This window comes from Octodon degus, unplaced genomic scaffold (genome assembly GCF_000260255.1).
Source record: "Octodon degus isolate 3935 unplaced genomic scaffold, OctDeg1.0 scaffold00119, whole genome shotgun sequence".
Lineage (NCBI taxonomy): Eukaryota > Metazoa > Chordata > Mammalia > Rodentia > Octodontidae > Octodon > Octodon degus.
The window spans coordinates 710,311-733,363 of record NW_004524695.1 but is presented as its reverse complement, the minus strand read 5'-3'; the positions used below and the strand labels follow the sequence as shown (position 1 = coordinate 733,363).

General features: G+C 40.9%; 3 protein-coding genes across 3 annotated transcripts in view; 2 read left to right on the top strand and 1 right to left on the bottom strand.

The window, feature by feature from the left end:
• Window positions 1-1,685: 1,685 nt before the first annotated feature.
• On the top strand, window positions 1,686-2,100 carry LOC101575098 (histone H4). Its single transcript, XM_004640106.3, has one exon. The coding sequence runs from the start codon at window positions 1,703-1,705 to the stop codon at window positions 2,012-2,014; it is 312 nt and encodes a 103-aa protein (XP_004640163.1). The 5' UTR covers window positions 1,686-1,702; the 3' UTR covers window positions 2,015-2,100.
• Window positions 2,101-8,397: 6,297 nt separating this feature from the next.
• The window catches only part of LOC101574700, a 42,412-nt gene continuing 27,756 nt past the window's right edge, over window positions 8,398-23,053 (bottom strand). The window contains exons 3-4 of the mRNA XM_004640105.3: window positions 21,569-21,578; window positions 8,398-8,745 (exon numbers count right to left, since the gene is read on the bottom strand). Of these exons, the coding sequence (XP_004640162.2) occupies window positions 8,428-8,745; window positions 21,569-21,578 (328 nt within the window). The 3' untranslated portion in view covers window positions 8,398-8,427. The remainder of the gene's footprint in view (window positions 8,746-21,568; window positions 21,579-23,053) is intronic.
• On the top strand, window positions 11,109-11,585 carry LOC101569664 (histone H2B type 2-E-like). The gene has a single exon (XM_004640162.1). The coding sequence runs from the start codon at window positions 11,109-11,111 to the stop codon at window positions 11,583-11,585; it is 477 nt and encodes a 158-aa protein (XP_004640219.1).

Genomic DNA, 23,053 nt, shown 5'->3' with positions numbered 1-23,053 from the left:
CACTCCTGATGAGCTCTTCAAGAGAAATCCTTTATCACAGAGCAGCACAACAGAACTGTCAGTAATTGTCCAATAGGTCACCACTACCCACATACGGCTACTGAGTGCTTCAATGACTTTTGGCTTCAAGTCACATTTATATATAATTTTATATAACTGAAATTTCAATGAGCACAGATGGCTACTGCATACTATAAACAGAACAACACAACTTCTTTTCAAAATGAAATGAGTATACCACCCATTCAAAGACATTGTGTAATAAACATTTTTTTGCTGTGAGTTGTGAAATTTTCTTCTACGTGTAATAAGTTTCCCAGTAACTGCAACGCAGTTGAGCTATGATAGCCTCCGCAGGCAGCAGAAGTGTGTTGGCTTCATGCCTGATCCTTGGTGTTAGCCTTAATTTGCTACTGCCTTTCAACTTTTCTGAAAGACAATATGTGATTGTCACTGAAAACCTGGTATTCCCAAACCATTGTTGGCTAGACTGTTGTAGACCCTGAATTGCAAAATGAAGGAATGAAGAAAGGAAGTTTGGGGGGCACTTTGTAGAAAGGAAGATCAAGCATTCTAAGCCAGCAGGTAACTAGGGCCAGGCAGGGTTTAAACCCAGGAAATGAATAATTTTACTCCCTGTTAGGTAACCACCAACAGAAAAACCACTTAACTTCTAGTATGCCTGAATATGAAAGTTTTCAATGTGTAAATGCTGGAATTTGGCTAAGGATATCAAATTATGTTTTGAGTACAGAGCAATAATTATTACTTTTGTACTGAGATATTACACAGAATGATTTTAGTGCTATTTTGGTTAATTCTGTGAATTTGAAGCTGTTATTCAGCTTGATGTACTTACTAACATTCTACTGATAAAGAATTGATAGGTGGCAACAGCACAGAGCTCATCAGCCAAGCCCAGCAATACCACTTGCTAAGAGTTAAATCTTCAGACCTGGGTTTTTCTTCAAATGTAGAAGGTAGATAGTTTGCTTAAAATTGTGAAGAAAATGGAAAATTTCACATGGGCTCCCCTTTATACACCTCGACCAAAAGAACTGAAAAAAATATGTATACATACCCTTATAAAACAAATATTTGTGGTAAGAAGGTTGTAAAATTAAGGATAGTCCTTACAATTTTGTTGTATACATTTTTTTTTCTTTCTGAAAGAAATCTTCCTATGAAGTTCAGGCTTGCTTTGAACTCACACTGTAGCCCAGGCTGGCCTAAAATTTGGAGGGCTTCTCTTGCCTCAGTTTCCCCAGTGCTGAGATTACAAGAGTGAACCACCAGGACCAACCTCATATATTTAAAGAATATTCTCACTGAAAACTTAACGTTGTTTGGGCATCTCATAGACGAACGAATGGCAACAGCCTTCCTCTGCAAATTATAAGACTAAGTAGGAGCGTTAGGCGCACTAGTTGCTAGACTCTAATCAGCATCATTCTAGAAGACAGGAACCAGGAGCTCAGCACAAAGACAAAGAGCGACAGCTTGAGTCACACGCCCCTCCCGACTCCGCCCTTTTCCCTTCTCTAGGCAACTGCACGTACAGCCACTAGGGTAGGGAGGCGGGAACACAGATTTATTCCCGCCCGTGCAGCTGCAGTTTCCAAAAAGGTCCGCAAGAGGGGTATATAAGGAGCTGCTGCGCACTTGGGAGTCACTGGAGTTGAACAGTCTGTGTCTTGCTATCATGTCTGGCCGCGGCAAAGGAGGTAAAGGTCTCGGCAAGGGCGGCGCCAAGCGGCACCGCAAGGTGCTGCGCGACAACATCCAGGGCATCACCAAGCCCGCCATCCGCCGCCTGGCCCGGCGCGGCGGCGTCAAGCGCATTTCCGGTCTCATCTACGAGGAGACGCGCGGGGTGCTCAAGGTCTTCCTGGAGAACGTCATCCGCGACGCCGTCACCTACACAGAGCACGCCAAGCGCAAGACGGTCACCGCCATGGACGTGGTCTACGCGCTCAAGCGCCAGGGACGCACGCTCTACGGCTTCGGAGGTTAAGCTGGAGTTGGACCGTGGAATCAATTTCAACAAAGGCCCTTTTCAGGGCCACCATTCAATCGTGTAAAGAGCTGAGGCACTGCCTTGCGAAGGTAATTCCTGTAGATCACTTGTGTACTAAAACCTCATAACTATCAGATTTTTTATTTAGAGCAATGTAGGTAAAACGCAGGTGTAGAAGTCTATGAAGTTTGCAGATTGTTTAAAAATGGTATTGAAAAATCTTAGGCGTTTCCTGCGTCCCCAAGCGAATATGGCGCTTTGTGCAAACTAAACAAAGCCTTCCTGGCCCTCCACGCCCCTGGAGACGTAGAAGCTGCTTAGAAAACATAAATGTTTACTCTCGCTCTCCGCTGTTTGTCTAAAACCAGTCTTTCAGAACAGGACGGTTTGAGCTAATACTTGACAACTTAAAGCCGTTTTTAAGAACCGTATGGTAGGAGTTTTAATACGCATAGGTGGATCTCACCGCAGCTGCCTTTAACACGCGCAGTTGGATAGTTTGTGCTTCCGGGACAGAGTTAGGACTTGTGCATTTGGAAAAAATTGGTTTTCTTCCTGAACACTTGATATAATGAAGGTCCTTCGTTCGCCATTTTGTGGTTGGCATGAAACCCTTTCGCATTTGTCAGACGGAAGAAGCAGCCATTAAGATGACTGGAGCACAAGTGGGAACACCTGTCACTAAATAGCAAATTCCCTTGCACTTAGAGCATTTAAGTTGCGTACACATGCAACTAGCCACATCCACGCTCCACTTGTAAGTACATATATCTGAGGTGTTCCAATTCAATGGAGACCTCTCATTACTCTTACTCCCCATTTTCTCAAACATTTAAGGCTTAGATAATTCAGTTGCTGCGCTTCTGCATCACTGTGCTTATATAACTTTAAACAACGACTCACTGAAAATATTCCTGCTGCCATTGCCAGTGACTATACTATCAAATGCAACAAGCATTTAATTTTTCACATGATTTTGTCTGTTATTCCTTTTAGCATTTTCAAGTTGCAGGTCTTTTTCTGACTTGGCCCCATCCTCTAATTTATTTATTTATTTTTTATTAATTTATTTTTATTACTTTTTTTTTTTTTTTCCGGAACCGGGGATTGAACTCAGGTCCTTGGGCTTGCCAGGGAAGCACTTATTCTACTGAGCCATCTACCCGGCCCTCTTACTAACTTTTAAGTTTGCATTTCTGGGTTGCAGTCCTTCGATTTTTGCAATGATTTATTGTGGCACTAACTTCAGAGATCCTGTGTATGTCTTTACACCTGGAATGTGTTAAATAATGAGACATCCAGGCTCAGTAGAAGGGAATATATCAGCCTTCTCATCCCTTAACAGTTGCCCTACCAATGCTTTATTATAACCAGCCACAGATACCCTTAAATACCACCTAAATTCTAACCACGTGTTGCTCTTTCCACTGCCACCAGAGATGTGAGCCATTTACAGACGTCCTCTTCTGTGTGCCAAAATAAACTCCCAAGTGCAGAAATAAGCTTCATTGGTTGTCCCAATACTTGCAGAACAGCACCTCAGATTCTGTATCTTCTCTGACACCTGCCTGGTTCCACAACCTTGTCCTGAATTGTGGATTGTCAAGTAGAATGTACTAACTTGTCACAAATGCAACTTCCAATAGTAATCCTTTGAGTCCAGTTTCTTCCTCAAGTAGCCCTTAAATCCTTTGAAAGGGTCTGCAGGAAGATCTTTTAGAACTTTACGTGGTTCCCTCAGGTACGGTCACTACTCAAGGTCCCCTCTTATGCTACACAAAGCACAGGCCACCATGTTATGTAGGCACAGGGTTTTCTGACTGAAGCTTTTGAACACTTAGAACAATTGATGATTTTTAATGGTTGTCTCCTCAAAAATTTTTGATGTCTCGCTCATACAGTACCTTCCTTACTGTATCCTCAGGACCTACAAAAGCATTTGGCACCTCTTCTGTACTCTTTACAATGTTTGTACATTCATTGTACTCTCACCTGAAACTTGCAGAACAAAAAATTTGAAAAATATTAGGCCACACATTTGCATTTTAAACTTGTGAAATTCCCAGGTTAAGGAATAGACCAAACTCACCAAGGCTTTAGTACTAAAATTCTGTCTTTCATACATAGACTAAAATTCAATAACCTATAAAACATGTAAAAGACCTCATCAGAATTTAGAATACAAGAGAGCAGAGAAGCGTGAATGTATATAACCTTGCAAGGCTACTGCTATATATTCAATGTTTTCATTTTTATTTGCACATCTTTTATTAGCACATCACAATTACATCATAATTGGGGAAGTTGGTATTGTGCACAACACTCCTTGTTTTTGAGTCCATTCCCCACCTCTCTCCATTTCTTAGTCCCCTTCCCATTTCAATATATCCTCAAATATATCTTGTAATTTAAGCATTTAAAGGCTTCTTTTACAAATGTTGCAACTATTTTTTGGTAGAGGATTGTGTATTTTAAGGGCTTATACTTGCTTAACAGCTGTGTTAATAAAAGTCTCTCCAGGCTCTGTAAGGAGCATATTCACCCCCCTACCCCCCACCCCCCACCCCCTACCCCCCCAAAAAAAAGATGCCTGTGTTCTACACTGCAGAATTTGAATGTTGCCTTCTGGTAACAGGGTATTTCAGATTTAATTCAATTAGGAATTTGGACAGCTGTGTATGGTAGCACATGCTAATAATCTCAACACTGTGGAAAATTTAAACAGGAAGATCACAAATTCAAGCCCATCCTAGGCAGGGCCGGCCAGATAGCTCAGCGAATTAAAGTACCTGCTTAAGTAGACACAGGGACCAGGTTTGAGCCCAGTCATGCCAGCCCCACCCCGGGGCACACTGTGACAGCAATTGAGACCAGGCATGGAGGGTGGCACGCTCCTATAATCCCAGCGTTTGGGAGGCTGAAAACAGGAGGATCTCTATGAGTAATACATTAAAAGCAAACCCAGCCTAGGCAATGTAGTGACTGACTGTAAACCTAAAAAAGAGCACGGGGTGTGGGATGGTTTAAAAAAATGTTTAAAAAGCACAGAAACAGTTTTCTCACCCTGAGATTTTCTTTTCACAGGTCTATATCCTAAAACACCCTTGCCCTGAGTCCATATCAAACTTCAGATCTTGCATCTAATGCCAACTCCTTGTGCCCTGACTACCCTATTCTAGGACAGCCCACTCTCCAGTCACTCACGAGTTGTTTATTTTCTCTACACAAATAAACTTCTACGAAACAACCACCTCTAAGCATCTCTTTTCTCTCCACTTCAACAATGACTCTGTGGGCTGATCGCTTTCTAGTTTGTTATTGCAAGACCAGCACCTAGCACAGCACCTAGCACACAGTAACACACAGAGCATAAACAGAGATGAAGTAATACTAAAAGAAAGCAGAGACCAAACTCCCCCGGACTTTTTTTTTTTTTTTTTTTTTTTTTTTTTTTTTTTTTTTTTTTTTTTTGGTTTTAGTGCAGGATCTACAGGGTCTCACTACACAGATTGGATTCGTACTGACCTTCTTGTTTTCAGCCTCCCAGATTCTGGGATTATAGGCGCTGGCCACCATGCCCAGTCTCAGTGGTCTTCTCAGGAGTGAGGCCAACACAACAGGTAGGGATAGAATCCTGGTTGCTGCCCTGGCTAAACAGGTGCTGTAATCTGCTGAGCTATCTGGCCAGCCTTCAACTGCCTTTTTTATGAAACACTCCTATCAGCAATGTTAGATTATGGTCATGTATTTGACCAATAGATAGTATCAGATTAGCATAGCAGGTAAGAACAAAAACCATAAGATTTGGAGAAATACAATTTTTTAATTGCTAGTCTGATTGAAGCTAACCATAATTAGCCAGTAAATGGATAGTTACTAGTTCAACAGATATTTAGAAGGAAAAAAATGGAAACTTTCAGTCCTAAATCAAAAGATGGTCTTAAATAAAGCACATCATCTCTCCTGTGTGGCTTCAGGATTTGACAGCTGTCTGTGTCTACAATTCTAAATTTTTTAAAAAATTACATTTAAATCTATGACACGTGGATGAAATTAACTCCATTTCCAACAGAGCTTGAAAACTATATGGGAAGAAACTATTAAAAAATACAAAAATAACTTAGGGGACCGGGGAGATAGCTCAGTAGAGCAAGTGCTTGCCTAGCAAGTGTAAAGGCCTGAGTTCAATCCTCAGTTTCAAAAAAGAGGAAAAAAACTATAACAAAGTAAGATTCTGAAAGTGAAAAAGATAGTATTTTTTCTGGCCCTGACAATTCCAACATTTGAGGAAGGCAACTACTTGGGGTTAGCTTAGGAAAACATGCTGGTCTCCTTCCCCTACCTCCTCTCTTTCTCAGGGTCTGTGAAGAGTGGGGTATGTTACCCCACTAAAGGTAATAACTTAATCTGTGACTCATTTGTCTTTGCTACTATTCAAGGTACCACTCCTTCCTCATGTCACACCCTGCTAGCATGCACAGTACGTCATGTTCTGAACTGTTCCATTTATGAGGTCCTTCTTCCACAGCCAAACACCACACCTGACTCATGCTTCCCAATGTTTCCACTCTACACTGCACTACACTACTTACTGACCTTTGTAAATTGGCCAACATTGTCTCAACTATTCTGTCCCCACAATCCTTCACTCTGACTAGTTTTTGATTAAGGAGCAGGTGGAATAATATGCATATGTATGACATGAACCAGGGTGCAGCGTCCTGTTACTTCCATCTCCTCTCTGCAGAAATATAGGTCTTTGAAATCATCCTATATAAAGGGCCTCTCTCGTGATGCTACTGATTCTCTGATACACGCTGTCGTCTGTGAGGTTTCTTTTTAATAAACTATTATAAAAAATTCAACAAAAGATTAAAGTCTATTTTGTTGATCATCTAGCTCCTAGACACAATAGTAGCGTTTCTCTTTATCTACATGGAAATCTCAAATAGTTCATCATGAAACTTAACTCTGAAATACTTCAACATATAACCTCTATAAGAAGAAATTTTCATAATTTTACCATATGAAATCATGAAAATTAAAAGTCCTTAAGATAGCTTAGCATCTGGTCCACCTTCCAATTCTGACAAGTGTCTTTTATGTGAGTTTTTCTTTTTTCTAAGAGACAAAATGCAGTAATTCCTAGAGTTAACATTTGTATTTTAAAGCATAAAACACTAGGTATGTAGCTCAGTTCGAAAAACCTAAGTTCAATCCTCAGTAGAACACACACACCAAAAAAAAAAACACTGAAAAGATAATCATATATAAGTCAGTCTCTGGATTTTTTTTTAACCTTTCTTGGTGTTTTAACTGGCTCTATAATCCTTGTACTCAGAAAAGAAATTGAAGTATAATTAAGCTCCAATTACAGCTCTGTCAAAATGGTTTTTAATTGTAAATATACACCCAGAAGTACAAAATCAGGAGCAAATTTTTTTGTTATGATAAATATATTGACATAGCTAACACAAGGGCCCCTTCATCTCCTGCAAAAATGATTCGAGTCACACCTGTAATTCCAGCACTGAAAGAGGCAGACAGAAGAAACACCTGTAATTCCAGCATGCACAAGACAGGAGGATCCCCACCAGAGGAAAGCCAGGCTGCAAGTGCTAAGTGGGCCTGAATCACAGTCACATGCTGTCTCCAGAATATACAGAAACATTTGACTCTGCAATTAACGGTATATATTTCAGCAAGACTTTATCCATTAACCACATTTGCACAAGCTATTATTTCAGTAAGTGGCAAAAGTGCAACCACCCCTCCATAAATATACTTTACACAAGATAAAAGTTTAAAAGGAGTGCACAGGTAGCTTTACCACCAAATATCTAACTGATCTGTTGGCAATTCCAACACGATTTAGTTAAAAGCAATAAGCTGTTTAAACTTTGATCAACTTTAGCCAGCCCACGAATTTAAGAACCCATGCCCTTTCACCACAATGCGTGGCCCACTTATTTACACTCCTCTGAACGGGCTTCCACAAACAGTTCTTTTTTTTTTTTTTTTTCCTTAATTTTATTTATGTGTGTGTGTGTGTGTGTGTGTGTGTGGCCAGCTCAGCCCACCAGGGGGCGGGGCTGGCTGGCATGTGGTGCTGGGGGAATCGAACCGTGGTCCCTTTGCTGAACTTGTTCCAAGTAGGTTCTTTAGACCACTGAGCCATCTCACCAGCCCCACAAACAGTTAAGAGACTTTTATTATAGACACGGAAGGACTGCAAGGAAGGACACGCGGAAACCCTCCCACAGAGTTCTGGGTGTATGTTTACTAACACTCAAGACGGTACAGAATACCATGGAACTCTGAATTTCAAAACATTAAATGTTTCGGCTCCTTCAAAGAAAAAGGGAGTGGCCCTAAAAAGGGCCTTTAGATATAGGTGGTTCTAAAATCCATCAGCCTCCAAAGCCATACAGCGTGCGCCCCTGGCGCTTGAGCGCGTAGACCACGTCCATAGCAGTGACCGTCTTGCGCTTGGCGTGCTCCGTGTAGGTGACGGCGTCACGGATGACGTTCTCCAGGAAGACCTTGAGCACCCCGCGCGTCTCCTCGTAGATGAGTCCGGAGATGCGCTTGACGCCGCCACGCCGGGCCAGGCGGCGGATGGCGGGCTTGGTAATGCCCTGGATGTTGTCGCGCAGCACCTTGCGGTGCCGCTTGGCGCCGCCCTTGCCAAGGCCTTTGCCTCCCTTACCGCGTCCGGACATAGTGAGCTACTCAAGACCGCTTTTCACTAGCAGCTCACGTTAGACTTGCTAGTCTGAACGAGTTGCATCTGCTCATAAAACAAAGTATCGGACCTATTTGAAGACTGACACAGGAAAAGGCGGGAAAGTTCGTTGGGTCCCGCCCTTCCATTGATGGTTGTGGCGCCTAAAATATTGTGATAGGCAGATCACGAGAGCTTTTAAAGCTTCTAAACAAAAGTGATAGTTTGTACACAGAAGAAATTGTGCTGATTGCTAAGTGGTTATGCTTTTATTATTTTCATCCGCATATATATGGGTCCTTGATGCTGCTTAGCTTGGCCAAATGCCAATAAAAACCGTACCTTCTCATTGCAATATAGGTGTGTAAAAACCAGGTTTAGCTTGGAATTGATAAGCAGCTGCTCTTATTTCGAGTTTAAAATCTTTTAATTTAAAAGAACAGTGAGCAAAATAACGTTAAAATTCACTATTTTTAAGGATTATGTTCGCACAAAACATCGGAAGCGCGGAACAGAACGTGGACAAAGATATTTGTAACCAAATAGAATTTTTCGACAAGCCTCAGAAAAGCGCCTATCAGATTAGTGGGTAATGAAATACTTCAATATTGTAGCCCGTGTCAGACCATACTACAAACGCTTCTGCGAGAGCACGGGTAATCTGTACAAACCGAAAGCACACAGCACACACACCATTTTAGGTACCTCCTTATTACTAAGCACCGCAGAGGAGCCCTAAAATCAGATTAGCAGTGTTCACTGCATTATCTCATATTTCATGCTTAGGGGACACCTAGACATTAGAAAGCCCCGTCACGACGGCCCAAACCAGGCAAGCATGCTCACAGGCAATGTAAAATGTGCCTACAGCCGGCGAACATTCCCACACAAGGTTGCTAGAGATAAAGTCAGAACAGCACCTTTAAAGAAAATTGTAGGTGGCTCTGAAAAGAGCCTTTGGGTTCATGGTCAATTGGTGTACTCATCTAAGCCCTCTCCCCGCGGATGCGGCGCGCCAGCTGGATGTCCTTAGGCATGATGGTGACCCGTTTGGCGTGGATGGCGCACAGGTTGGTGTCCTCGAACAGCCCCACCAGGTAGGCCTCGGAAGCCTCCTGCAGCGCCATGACGGCCGAGCTCTGGAAGCGCAGGTCGGTCTTGAAGTCCTGCGCGATCTCGCGCACCAGCCGTTGGAACGGCAGCTTGCGGATCAGCAGCTCGGTGGACTTCTGGTAGCGCCGGATCTCGCGCAGCGCCACGGTGCCCGGCCGGTAGCGGTGCGGCTTCTTCACGCCGCCGGTGGCCGGCGCGCTCTTGCGGGCGGCCTTGGTGGCCAGCTGCTTGCGCGGGGCCTTGCCGCCGGTGGACTTGCGCGCTGTCTGCTTAGTGCGAGCCATGGCAACAAAAACAGTGAGAGGTACTTGTCTTTGCTTGTATTTATAATGGCAAAGTCCTGCTGATTGGTCAAGGTTCTCAAATTTCGCGCCAGTGAGTTAAAGAACACCATCAGAATTGCGATTGGCTAACAAGTTTCAATTTAAAAATGCCGACCTATCACAACGTTCTTGTGTATATCCTGTCTTCCAATTACGGTCTTTCTTATATAATTGTACAACTGTCTGTGTCTCAAACCACATATTTAAAAGTCAATAGGAAAGCGCGGAAATGACCGTTCCGCAGTATCTGGGAAGTTTCTGAAAGTACGTTTGACTCATTTTTCCAGCTTAGCAATATATTTCTATTTTCACTACAATATAACTAGAAAGTTGTCTTTCCCAACTATAGTAGGAGAATTTTTTTTAACTCTTTCCAACAATCATTGGTATCACTTCCGGGTACTTTTTAATATGCAACATAAAAGTCTAACAGGTGTTAAGATGTCCTAACTCCATAATTCTTTTAAAAAGCTTTAAGGATAGTGCCTACATTGATCAAACTAATTACGAATTTTGCCGATGGTATAAATAATTTTGGGGAAAATTAACTTCTAGTTTTTGTTTGTAAAAGTTAACAGGTATTTTACAAGAAAAAAACTCACTTGCCATAAAGAGAGTCATAAATTATATTACTCTTTTTCCCGTGATATAAGGTTCTATGGAGATAGTGCATACAAAGGTGAACATAATACTTTTAAAACAAAAAAAGTAACTTTTTTTTTCCTAATGCTTTACAAAAAGAGTAAGGGTAGTCCACATAAATGGCCAATTAACAAGAGGGTTGAAATTAATATTTGCATGACAACCTTCCATTGACTAATATGGTGCAATCAGGGTTGCAAGAACTTTTCACCTTATTTGCATAAGAACCCTACAATGTCAGGCCTAGGTCATTTTCTTCATTTCCATTTTCTTTCTCTTGTGTAGAATCATGCCAGAGCCAGCAAAATCTGCTCAGGCCCCCAAGAAGGGCTCCAAGAAGGCGGTGACCAAGGCGCAGAAGAAAGATGGCAAGAAGCGCAAGCGCAGTCGCAAGGAGAGCTATTCCATTTATGTGTACAAGGTGCTGAAGCAGGTGCACCCTGACACGGGCATCTCGTCCAAGGCCATGGGCATCATGAACTCGTTCGTCAATGACATCTTCGAGCGCATCGCGGGCAAGGCGTCGCACCTGGCGCACTACAACAAGCGATCCACCATCACCTCTTGGGAGATCCAGTCGGTTGTGTGGCTGATGCTGCCCGGGGAGCTGGCCAAGCACGCTGTGTCTGAGGGCACCAAGGCTGTTACCAAGTACACCAGCTCTAAGAGCGCATCAGGCTGCTGTCTACAATGCAAAGGCTGTTTTCAGAGTCACCCACAAATCTCAAGAGCTTTAATACTAATTGTTGCTGTGGTTTTTAGTTAACTAGATGAAAAAAATAACCAGCCTTGAGAAAAGTCTTTTTTATTTTTTTGTTTTTGTGTTTTTGAGCCAGGTGTCATTATGCCATGCAGGCTGGCCTTCGCTCACTTTGTAGCCCAGGCTCGTTTCAAACTCCCACCCAGAGGTTCTCCTGCCTCAGCTTCCCAAGTGTTGGCATTGCAGGAGAACACTGCCTTACCTGCTCAACAGCTGTTTGAAAATGTTTTCTCAATTATTAAACATACGTAGGTCTGGTGTGATCTACACAGCTCAACCCACTTAAAAGTTTACATTGTGCACATACCCTTGTACAGTCCCTGGCTCTCCTATTGCTCCGCAGTACTTGACATTCCTGGGCGTTATAACCTCTCAGTAGCAGAAGGGAATGTTTTTCAAAAGCCTTGAGCTGAAACCTGATTTAGGTTCTTAGGTGAGAGCAAGACCACTGACGTTGCAAAGCATCCCCAAAGAGACTTGTCAATAAGCAGCATCATAACCACCGTAGTTCCCTAAAGCCCAGAAAAAACTTAGGATCGTAAAATGCTTTCCAAACTCCCACTCGAAGCAGATGCCTTCGCAGCTTGCCTTCTCATTTGAAGGAATGAGGTTGAGAAAGCTCTAGGTATGCTTTTGACTGGCCTGTATGACTTCACTGCATTCATTTTATACCCAGAACACAAAATACTGAGGACCAGGGAGAGGATCACACATTAAGCCTTCATAGCAAAGAAAACCATCTGCAGAACTGGAAAAACTTTTGCCAGCTACTCCTCAGACTCACCCCTGATAACTAGAATATATAAAGAACTCAAAACAAGCAGCCTCACCCCCATCCCGGCCAAATTTAAAGATCCAACCCAAAACTGGGCATGTGAAGAACTAGAAAAGGCTAATAAATACATGAAAATATGTTCAAGATCGCTGGCCACTCCACTAACACAAATAAACAACACTGAGATTCCATTTCACTCCAGAAAGAGTGTCTATCAAGAACCAACAGGTAACAAGTGCTGGAGAGGCTGCCGATCTGGGAGAAGGAACCCTTCCACACTCTTGGTGGGAATCTAAGTTGGTATAACCACTATGAAAATCAGTATGAAGATTCCCCAAAACCTGAAACTAGGAATTCCATTTGACTCAGCTATTCCTCTTCTGGGTATTATCCCAGAAAAGTTAACAAAAATAATGATAATGCTAATGCCGCAGTGATGTTTGCCATAACCGTATTTAAACAGCAACACAGTTTATAACACGTAAACCTAGGAAGCAGCCTAAATGTCCATTAACGAATGAATGCACGAAGAAAATGTGTTGAAGCATCATGGAGTACTATTCTGCCATAAAGAAGGATAAAGGTGTCATTTGTAGGAAAATGGATGATCATTGAAAGCATAATATTTTTTTTAAAAGGGGGAGGGCAGTCAAATAGCTCAGTGGATTAAAGCACCTGCAAGCAGTTGCAGGGGCCAGGGTTGGATCCCCAGACCTGTACGCGCCCCAATCCCCCGGGCCAGCTGAGACAGCAGTTGAGACTGGGCATGGTATAGCCCCTGTAATTCCAACACTTGGGAGGCTGTAAACAGGGAATCACTACGAATCTGATCTAATAGTGAGACCCTGAACACCCTGTAGACCTCTCCCTAAAATACAGGGAAAAAAAAAGAAAGAAAGCAAAATATTAAGTGAAGCAAATGTTAGACACAAAACTTAATTTTAATATCATTTCTTTTATATGAGAAACTGAAAATATACATAAGTTTAATATTTCTTTTATATGAGAAACTCAAAATATATATAAAGTGGAAAAATAACACAAATCAGAGGAAAACAGACAGAAGGTACTGTAATCCAGCATGCACAGCATACCTAAAATGTTCTTTCTCGTAATACAATGGTGTTTTGTGTTTTATATGGATTTTGGCCTATTAATGTGGCTGTTAGTCTGCATATATTATGATTAACTTTATTAGGATCTATAAGATAATCTGATAGAGGAGGAAAGAAAAAGAATTGAGATGTATTAAAGACACCGATTCCCCACAATAGATGTAACCATTACATATTGCAATCATGTACTAATATATTTTTTTTTTATGTAAGGATCCACTTCCTGCATTAAGGAGCTACCTTACCATTAAGAGTTCATCAAAAAATAAGTGTTACATTGGATTTAAAATACTCATGTCTAAAAAAAAAATAAAATAAAATACTCATGTCTGTTTTGGCAGTCCTACAACAACCTTCCCAAACAATCACTTTGAGTTGGCATAGCTGTCCTGAGTTGTAAAGTAACTCAATGTATGGATTTTCATTTAGTTCTTGAAATGGAAAATTAAAGTTCTGAAATTATATAAATCATCTTTAATGGTGTAATGACTTTACAGGAGTCTTAGAAAAATATCTGCTGAAGCTAGGTGTGGTGCAAACCCAGCACTGGGGAGGCTGAGGCAAGAGGACTGCCACAAGTTTGAATCCAGCATGTGCTCTATAATTAGTTCAGGGCAGCCTAAACTATACAGCAAGACTCTGTCTTAGAAACAAAAAGCAAAAACAAAAGTATTCATTGGAAAGTGGTACATAATGTAATGAGAATGGGTTATTTGCTAGAAATATGGGACTGGAAAGATGCTATAAGAAGGTAAATAAATCTGTCATAGTAAATCAAACCTTTCCTCTCCAAGAAACAGAAGTATAAAGTTGTGGGCATCTCTGAGAAACGCTAGATATGATTGTAAGGAAGAAAACAGAGCAGCCCAGTAAACAGTCTGGGAGAAGCATATCTTTTTAATCTTAGGTACTGTTCGTAATTTATCCTTGCAGCCAGCTGTGAGTCTAAGACAGTTATCTTGAACAGACCGATAGTCTTATGGGGACACAGAATGAAGCTGCTGTGGATTTTCAAGCCATAGTGATTAAGGGACATAGCAGGCTACTATGCTTCCAGCTAGCGCCCTTCAGTGACCATCCAAAACTGTGGGCCATCAGGGGTATTCCACTTCTGGGTTGGAGGGGCAGCAAGGGAAGTGAATGGAAAATATTCTAAAGTTCTAGTTGTGAGATAAGCCTAAGACTCCTCCCTCCCCCGATGAAGAGCTGAGTGGATAGACCAGGCCTCTTGGCGGCAATCATAGAAACTAGCCTATTACCTGAGCTGGGCGGTTCTGCTCACAGTGCAATATGTAGCCAATCAATGATAGGAGTTTTGCAAAAAGAAAAAGTCTCTTTCCAAAGGAATCAAACCTGATGGTATGAGAGCTCAGGTTCAAATCCACCTACTCGACTCCAAGGATGGGATTTAGAGATATGTATGGAATACAGAAGGATAGGGTGGTCTGAAGGGTGCAAAAACATGATTTGGAAATGAAGTAATCAGTAATTCCTGTGTGAATAGTGAAATCTATTTTTGCATCACAGTCTGCATGTTCAGACGGGCTTTCAGCATCATCTAAGGCTGGGGTATTCAGCCACTTAATAATGTACAAAGGAAGAAACATTCATATGCCTCTGTCCCTGTCTCATCATTGGCTGGAAATAAGAATTTCAAAAAAATCCTAGTTCAGTAACATATAAAAAAAAAAAAAAACAATAATGATAGTTAATTTTGTCCTTAATTTTTTACTAACATGAAGGGGTTTTTCTTAACGTGAACCCATATGAGTATCAGTGATCCCTGGAAGTGACACTCAGTATAAAAGAATCACTACTCAAATAATTATAAAAGTATTTCCCTGTCCTATAGGACAGAGCTACTATGTAACTCAGTCCTGGATTTGGACTCCAACAGCCTGAGGAAATTCCATTGCTAAGTACGATGCACATCTGCCTCGTTGCTTTAATTTTTCGCAGAAATATTCTGCTATTCAATTGTGTTAGGAAAGCTGAACACAACAAGGAGTGGCATGGGTGAAACGTGTAAGGATTTTGTAGGTAATTCAAATAAACCAGGACACTTAGAAGGCTTAGGTAAGTAAACAAGTTACAGTGCAAACAAAAATTAAAGATTGTATTTAGGAGTCATAGATTGGTAGCCTGTGAGATTCTTAAGAGAACATCAGAAAGAGCTTGTCCTACCAAGAGACAGGACAGGAGACATAGAGTGCCAGGTCTGCGTGAGCATTCACGCAGCGATCAACCCCTCTGAGGTCTTCAACTGACACTGAGACAGAAGGATCTCTTTTGAGGCAAGCCTAGGCAGTGTATCTAGACCTCCCCTCCCTGCCTATCTCTCCCCTCAGAATGTATTTATCTTTGGTGATGTCCTTATGAGGAGTATATATATTGTCAACAGAAAAATTGTAATGCTTGCATTTCTGATAACTCTGCCTGTAACTGCTGAGTTTCTATCTGTGGCTTATATTTCTCCCTGCATCCCTTCAACAGGTCAGACGTGTGTTAGTTCCAGATAAAGTCCCTTTCTTAAGCCCTTTTGCTATCAACTCTAGCTATAAAAACCAGCTCTTGGGGGGGGGGGGATGCACACCTATGATCCCAGCACTCAAGAGACAGAGTCAAGAGGATGACTTGGAGTTCAAGGCCAGCCTAAACTGCACAGTGAAACCCTGTCTCTAAAAAACAAAAAGAAAAAATACCACCCTCTCACGAAGAAAGATGTGTAGGGGGAGGAGGGGAGATTGTACATATGATAGGCCTAACCAAGGATTTAGGCCTTGTGACCCTCTTCCAGTTTATCTGAAATAAATTAACTTGCCAAATTCCCTTTCCCTTGTTTCCTGCTATGGGTTCAAAATCATTTCATTAAAAGTTTGCAGATGCCATAGAATTTGGGGATGTTAAATCAGTCTGTGAGTCTTTCTTTTAAAAAAAAAAAATGTATTTATGTATTTGATACAGGGCCTCGCTGTGCAGTTCAGACACAGAATGATCCTCCTTTCCTTAGTGGAAACTGACTCCTGACCACTGAAAGCTCTCCACTTACCTATTGTACTTTTTCTCTCTGCTAGTAAACTAGGAATTCTACCTGAGCTTTTCAGTAAAACAAGTTAATGATTCACTCTTTCAGAAATAAGGCTGACACAGCTTGCAATAGTGGTTATCAGGGGAATCTTACATCTGCTTTACCTGTGAGCTAAGAATAAGATGTTTGCCACAAAAAATATTGTGTTTTTACCAATATGTAAAATGTGATGCTAAATGATAATAAGTTTCACCTGTGAGCTTCAAGGTTAAATCTTAATTCCTAAAAATATTTGCCTAGGTGATTAGATAAATTAACCTTTTTGTGCAATGGTTGTGCTTCCTTCTTAAGACTCCTGTCACCAGACTAACAGTCTTATGTTCAGATTTTGTTTGCCTTAAGAAAGTCATTCTAGTATTAAAATACAGGTGTGGGCTACAGGAGAACCAGGCAGTTCAAATGCCTAAGGTTGCTACTCCCTGACCTTGGAAGCCTAAGGATAAGATAGCCTTAATCACAGCCTCGCCCACCATTACTAAAAGTAAGGTTTTCCTCTATTTGCCTTTCAAAAGGGTGGGCTTCTAAACCAAGCCCCTACAAAACTACACCCATCCTTAGCTGAGTTTATGCAGGGATAATATCTTTAAAAAAAAAAAATTAAAAGACAGTTTGAGTGTAGAACTTCCAGGGTTTATGTGCCTTTACTCTGTGGCCTAAAACAGATAATGTCAGATCTTGAAAGTCTTTAGATGACCCTGATAAGTACATTGATGTCTTCAGAGGATTTATTCAGACATAAATTAGATTAAAAAGGTATAATGTTAATCTTAAACCAAGCTTTGACTTCTATGAAAAGGCAGGCAGCATTATAAGCTGATGTTGCATTTGGAGATAAATGTCATACTGTTAATTTTAAACAACCAGAGTATAGACAGCCAGTCTATCTTGGTTTAGCTGTAACAGAAACTACCTGCTCCCACTGGAGCCCAAGCATCATCTCCACAGAGGAGCCCTGAGTAATCACAACTACAGGAAAAAAAAAAAAAACCAGCCCATTGCTGGATATTGGCACAGGTCTCTTTGTCTTTCTACAGCCCTGATTTTCCTTCTAGTCATCGTACCTCAACAGAAACAAACTTTAGAAGATATATTGCTTCAACCGTAAAAAAGATACTACAATATATGTTGAGGTTGCTTACTAATCAAGATGATGCTAAGACTAGCTTTTACAAAAGTGATATATTATTATTCATGTGTAAGACTTAAAAAGGTATTTCACTAGTTAAAACAGGTTCCCAAGGACAGATAACATCCTGTCAGTGCAAAAATTCTAGAGACACTGGCTACACAGTGTCCAATAGCTTTGGGCCTATAGATAGAGCCAGGCCTTGTCTTTAGAACATAAAACTCAGAGCCAGTGTTAAAAGGATAAATCCCTCTATAGTGCCCCTTGCTTACAATAGGGGTTCATATCCAAAATTAAATGGGACGCTGGTTTGATCTGACTGAATATTGTGTCTTTCATGATATTTAGTTAGCCTGGTTGATTTTTGATGTAACTGATAGTAAATACAGGTGTAACTAGAAAAACATGCCAAACTATACTTAAATTACTTAAAAGCATTGACAGTAACAATAAGGTATTAATCTGGTTTTTATATGTTCTCAAAATTTAGAGATAGTTATAAGTATAGCCAGAGGGACTTATAGCAAACTGTCAGACTCCAAAAGTAAAGGGGGTCTAAAAACAAGTGGGTTATGATTGCTAGCCTCAAAAGTTTATACATTTATCTGTTAGCTCAAATGCTTGTGCTTTGATTATACATGCTGTAATTTGTCAGAATATTTGTTCTGTCCTACAAGATACCAAAACGCAGGTAATCATGCAGGTAAAATCTGTTAACAAATATGCTAGATTAAGATTCCTTTCACTGGGATCCACCAGATTTTGTCTATAGAGACACATATTAAACCTAAACTAACTGTCCACCTGATAGAGCCCAGGTGATCTGAGCTTTCTCTGGGTTTCCTGCCTCATTATGAGGAAAGCTATCTTCATGTTCCTTGGGCAGGGCTACCTGCAGGAGGCCTTAAAAACCAAAAATTGTACCTTACTCAGTGGACCCCAGATATCTGACACAAGCTGAAGTTAAAAGAGTTTACAGGAATAAATGTGTCTGAGTTGAGGTGTTTCTAAAAAGGATACAGAATGAAATTATAGACAAAAAATAAAAATGGGGATACTAGCAGCCTACAGGAAAAAGGGTCAGTCAGGAAACAGGAAAAGGTTATGTTTCTCTGGATCCAGACAGTAGGGACATTTCAAGCAGAAATATCCAAAGCTGATAAAGAAGGGAAAAAAGTGTTTATGATGGAGTCAGAGGAAGTTTCAGATTGAGCTGGTCGTGTGTCTTCCCTCTCAGCCTGAGGGAACCCATGTTAACTGCCAATATAAGAAAAAAGCCTGTTAAACATTTAATAAAAGCTTATGCAGATTCGTCAGTAGTTACCCAGACAGCAGCTCCACTTGCGAACTGCAGAGTACTCAGTACTTTCCCTAGGTCTGACAATTCATGTACCCCCAGTAATAACAGAGTTGATGAAAAATAAGAGTAGGCCAGTTTGAGACAATATCCAATAGCCATGAAAAATTAAACCTCACATTTAAGAGATATCTGCTAATAGACCTACAAAATGTTCAGACCAGTGTTTTTGTAATTACAAACTTCTAAGGGTTATTGCATTCCAGATCTGCTACATGATTACTGTATCCTGTTGATGTTATTATTTGTTTCTTTCTTTGACTTTGCATCCTCCAGATTTAAAAGCTATTCCACCTACCCAAGATAAAATTACTTGGTGCCTACTGAGGACCTTTAGATAGAACCTCTGGAGAGTATCTCTGACTGCCAAGCAACAACTATGACCCTTTTTCAGCCTGAAGAAGCCAGAGCGGTCATCACCCAAAATCCCTTCACAGCAGTTCAAGTTATTTCTTCAGAAGGGGGAATGTTGGGGCCAGGGAGATGGCTCAGTGGAATAAGTGCTTCCCTGGCAAGTGCAAGGGCCTGAATTCAATCCCCAGTTCCACCAAAAAAAACAAGAAGGGGGAATGTTGCAGGCAGTCAAGTTAGATTAAAAATATTATAGGCAGTCAGACAGGGCTAGGCCCTGAAGGAGACAGAATTAAAGACAAGGTGACTTTATAATTTGAGAGAGATGGATGCTCCCCACTGTGGGCCAGACCTCAAGACAAAAGAGAAAACTCCCTGGCTGACATTACAGCTCAAGAGGTAGCATAAAAACCAGTGGGGACATGGGAGAAATTGCCTGTTCTAGAGTTCTAAAAAACCATCTACTCAGACTCTGATGTTAACTAATGCTCCTTGCTGTTGGAGTAAATTAGCGGTAGTGACCCATGTCAAAATAATTTGATATAACATCGCCTCAAAGGGCCACGAGTATATAAAACTTGAGAGATTTAAACATATGCTATGATATTTAATATTGTTAAAACCTCTTTGGAAAAGTGACAAGTATACATGTGAGACAACTAGGTTACAATGTGACAAAGGCTCTTAATGCCACTTCAACAGCCATTGCCCTGCTCACTGTGAGTCATTTTTGACCCACCTGTCCATCCAGATCACATCATCTACACATAAGTCTGGATTGACCTCATCCAGGATCTAAACACCTGGATCAAGAAAGTTATCAAGGCCGTGGACCACCCTATGGCCCCTCCCTTGGCCCCTTTAGCTCCTCCAAAGAAATCCCTTATCCTCCCCCATCCATCTCCCTATCACCCTCTGTGATCCCCCTCGTAGCCTCCCCGAAGGACTCGGAGCTGACATCCTCCACCATCCATTGCTGACCACCCCCCTTTCCCGGACCCGCCTTCAGAAATCTGGGACACCCTAACCAGGTCCCTTACACTGAGGCTTGGATGGATCTTGTCCATGACCCCCTGAAATGACTCAAAGCTTGCTGTTCCAGACACTGTTCCTGGACAACTGGCCAATTCCACCTGGTCACACTGGCAGTTCCAACTGATAACAAGTGGCTGTGACCCCCGACCATCACCGTCAGAACCTGCTTGTTCCACCTGCCAGCTGGTACACAGATAAATTCATTATGCAGTTAAGATGTTGGTCAAAATGTGTTGGTAAATCTAAGCTAAAACATGAAAATGTTATAAGGTTATCGTATTTCTTTAATGAGACATTTTATGACTATTTTTGTATTTGTATATGTTCCATTAGAACTAGTTGCTAAATGTACTAGTATTCCTTGCCTGATTATAGACAATAGCACTAGAGAGGGTAAGGTTAATAAGCTTCCTAGTGGATTTTATGTAAACTTCTGTAAATGGGACTTTTAGCCAGCTTGGACTTAGAAAACCTACATGACTATATATAAAAAACGGAACTCCTTTTGCCAGTTAAATGACATTAGGTCAGCAACCGTTCTTAAAGACTTGGAGGACAGGTTTCACTGAGATGAACTGGTTCTGATCCCCCTCTACATGCTAGAGGGAATGTCAGGCCTGCTCTGTTTCAGTTTCCTTGCTTTGATTTTACTCCTAATTTTCCTACCTCTTTGCACTTTCCTTTTTAGAGGCATGTAAAATTTGGAAAACTCTGACCCAGCTAGGTAAAGACCTTAAAAATGAGTGTTTGTTCACGCCAGACCTTTCCTCCTAAGTTTAGCTATCATTTAAATGGGTAAAAAAATAAATTATAAATTTTATAAAACATTTACTATAAGATGCTTAGGTAATCTTGTTCAGGCTTTTAGCTATCCCTTATAGAACTTGGACAAACAGTGGTTACTCTGCCAGCTAGTAAATGCTTTTAGAGCAACTGCCACTCTTTGAAGCAGAGGACAGGTTTCCCCAGCTGTTCTTTGGTAAATCCCCATTGAAGCCTATGGCTGATGGAATGTTGACCAGGGAAACTGCTGGATTCCTTTCTGGAGACATTTCTGGTTGTGTGAGCCAAAAGAAACCGAGAATACCTAAGGGGCTAAGGGGCCATACCCAAAGGTTCCTTGGTGGAAACTGGCCTCTGACCACTAAAGCTCTCCACTTACCTATTTTACTTTTTCTCTCTGCTAGTAAACTAGTAATTTTACCTGAGCTTTTCAGTAAAACAAGTTAATGAGTCGCTCTTTCAGAAACAAGGCTGAGACAGCTTGCAATAGTGGTTATCAAGAAAAGCTTACATCTGCTTTACATGTTAACTGAAAATAAGATGTTTACCAGCTGTATTGTGTTCTTACCAATATGTAAAATATGATGCTAGATGATAAGTTTCATCTGTGAGCTTCAAGGTTAAATCTTGTTTAGTTGCTAAAAAAATTTACCCAAGTGATTATATAAATTGAACTTTTTATGTAATGGTTATGTTTCCTTCTTAAGACTCCTGTCACCAGACTAGTAGTCTTATATTCTGATTTTGTTTGCCTTAAAAAGTCATCCTAGTATTAAAATGTAGGTGTGGGCTACAAGAGAACCTGGCAACTCGGATGCCTAAGGCTGCTGCTTCCTGACCTTGGGAGCCTAAGGACAAAATAGCCATAATCATAGCCTCACCCACCATTACTGAAAATAAGGTTTCCCCTACTTGTATTTCAAAAGGGTGGGCTTCTAAAATAGCTGTAATCCAAGCCCTTACAAGGCTATACCCGCCTTAGCTGAGTTTATGGAGGGATATTTTTTAAAAGTAAAAAACAATCTAAGTTTAAAACTTCCAGAGTTTATGTGCCTTTTTCTCTGTGACCTAAAACAGATAACGTCAGATCTTAAGTCTTTAGATGACCCTGATAAGTACATTGATGTCTTTAAAAGATTTATTCAGACTTATAAATTAGATTTAAAAGATGTAATTTTAATCTTAAACAAAGCTTTGACTTCTATTTTAAAAAAAGGCAACATTATAAGCTGATGTTGCTTTTAAAAATAAGCATCATATTGTTAATTTTAAACAATGAGAAGATAGACAGCCGGTCTATCTTGGTTTAGCTGTAACAGGAACTACCTGCTCCCACTGGAGTCGAAGCAGCCAGACCCCTGCTGGCCTAATAGCCACACAGAAGATTGTAATAACATATATTTTCTAGTATGTATTCTTGGAGGTCTAAAAAAACTAAGACCAAGTCTTCAGTTATTAAATTTCAGCTACTTACCAGGACAAAGATAAACACCCCTCTGATTTCTTAAAATGTTTGATAAAAAACTGGTAAAACATACTCCTTGAGATGCTAATTCAGTAGGAGGACAGATTACTCTTGCAGATAAGTTCATTACTCAGTCAACTTCAGATATTAAAAAACTACAAAAGATAGCTTTTGCTCCAGACAACTCACTTGATACTTTATGGGACACTAAGAAACAATGTCCTATGATAGAAACTGGGAGAGAACCAAGGAGAAAAAACAAAGAGACCAAAAACGACTGCCTTTGTTTCAGCCTCAAAACAGACCCTAAATCTGATTCTCTGCGCTCCAAAAGGAGCTCAACCACAATGAGGTTCATCTACTACTGCTGTCAGAAGCC